This window comes from Octopus bimaculoides, chromosome 30 (assembly GCF_001194135.2).
Source record: "Octopus bimaculoides isolate UCB-OBI-ISO-001 chromosome 30, ASM119413v2, whole genome shotgun sequence".
NCBI classification, from domain to species: Eukaryota; Metazoa; Mollusca; class Cephalopoda; order Octopoda; family Octopodidae; genus Octopus; species Octopus bimaculoides.
The window spans coordinates 5,756,093-5,757,715 of NC_069010.1; the positions used below are offsets into that span (position 1 = coordinate 5,756,093).

The following is a 1,623-nucleotide window of genomic DNA, read 5'->3' on the forward strand; positions in this document are numbered from 1 at the left end:
GGTACCATCACCAGTCCTTTTTACATGGTACCATCACCAGTGCTTTTTACGTGGCACTATCCATCACCAGTGCTTTTTACGTAGTACCATCACCAGTGCTTTTTACGTGGTACCATCACCAGTCCTTTTTACATGGTACCATCACCAGTGCTTTTTACGTGGCACTATCCATCACCAGTGCTTTTTACGTGGTACCATCACCAGTTCTTTTAAAATGGTACCATCACCAGTGCTTTTTACGTGGTACCATCACCAGTCCTTTTTACATGGTGCCATCACCAGTGCTTTTTACGTGGCACTATCCATCACCAGTGCTTTTTACGTGGCACTATCCGTCACCAGTGCTTTTTACGTGGCACTATCCATCACTAGTGCTTTTTACATGGTACCATCACCAGTCCTTTTTACATGGTGCCATCACCAGTGCTTTTTACATGGCACCATAACCAGTGGATGAAACTGGTTAGGCAGTACTGTGAACTAACTCGATGTATTTAAACCCATTTGTCAAACAGCAAAAAACTTTCTTTATGGCAAAGCACAGTGAAAGGATTTCTTACAGGTTCAAATATGCTTTAAGAATATTTGAATTAATAACACAGGGTGCTGAAAAGTGTCTGGTCTTAAGAGTATCACAAAAGGCCTGGTTGGAGGGTACCAGACAGTGGAACCGAACATGGAGACGACATGATTTAGGAGTAAACTTCTCACCCGCACTGCCACACCCAATAAGCCTATCATCATCATCATCATCATCATCATCATCATAATATCGCCACTCTTTTTAGCCTCGTCTTCTCACACTTTCTACCAATCGGTCCTCCATTCACGACCCGATCGTTTATCCTCTTCTCCACAGCCAACTATTGAAGGATCCTCACATTCTCTTCGCTGGCTACAAGATTCCCCACCCGTTGGAACACAAGTTCATTCTCCGCATACAGACCACTCCGGACTATACACCACAGGAGGCCTTCACCAACGCAATCACTGATCTTCTCAGCGAGTTCTCTTTACTGCAAGAAAGATTCAAGGTGAGTCAGTGAGGATAGATTCTCGTTACTTTCCAGGATTTTCTTCTGTATTGGCAGGACTCAGGTTCAAACAGACCTATGATCAAAGACGTTTCAACTGTGACCATCCTGTCTTTTATTCAGGCATAGTGTATCTAGGACTACATTATCTAATGTGTCCTTCCTTGTTCTTGTTTAGCCCCAGGTCAGTCTTGAACCAGTAGACTTATGATCAAAGATGTTCCAACTGTGACCATCCTGTCTCTTATTCAGGCATAGTGTATCTAGGACAACATTATCTAATGTGACCTTCCTTGTTGTTGTTTAGCCCCAGGTCAGTCTTGAACCAGCAGACTTATGATCAAAGATGTTCCAACTGTGACCATCCTGTCTCTTATTCAGGCATAGTGTATCTAGGACTACATTATCTAATGTGTCCTTCCTTGTTGTTGTTTAGCCCCAGGTCAGTCCTGATCCAGGCAGACCTATGCTCAAAGACGTTCCAGATGTGACCATCCTGTCTTTTATTCAGGCATAGTGTATCTAGGACTACATTATCTAATGTGTCCTTCCTTGTTGTTGTTTAGCCCTAGGTCAGTCCTGATCCAGT

General features: G+C 43.4%; 1 protein-coding gene across 1 annotated transcript in view; it reads left to right on the forward strand.

The window, feature by feature from the left end:
* The window catches only part of LOC106874013 (DNA-directed RNA polymerase II subunit RPB11-a), a 7,761-nt gene that overhangs the window by 2,458 nt on the left and 3,680 nt on the right, over positions 1-1,623 (forward strand). The window contains exon 3 of the mRNA XM_014921574.2: positions 860-1,034. Within this exon, the coding sequence (XP_014777060.1) occupies positions 860-1,034 (175 nt within the window). The remainder of the gene's footprint in view (positions 1-859; positions 1,035-1,623) is intronic.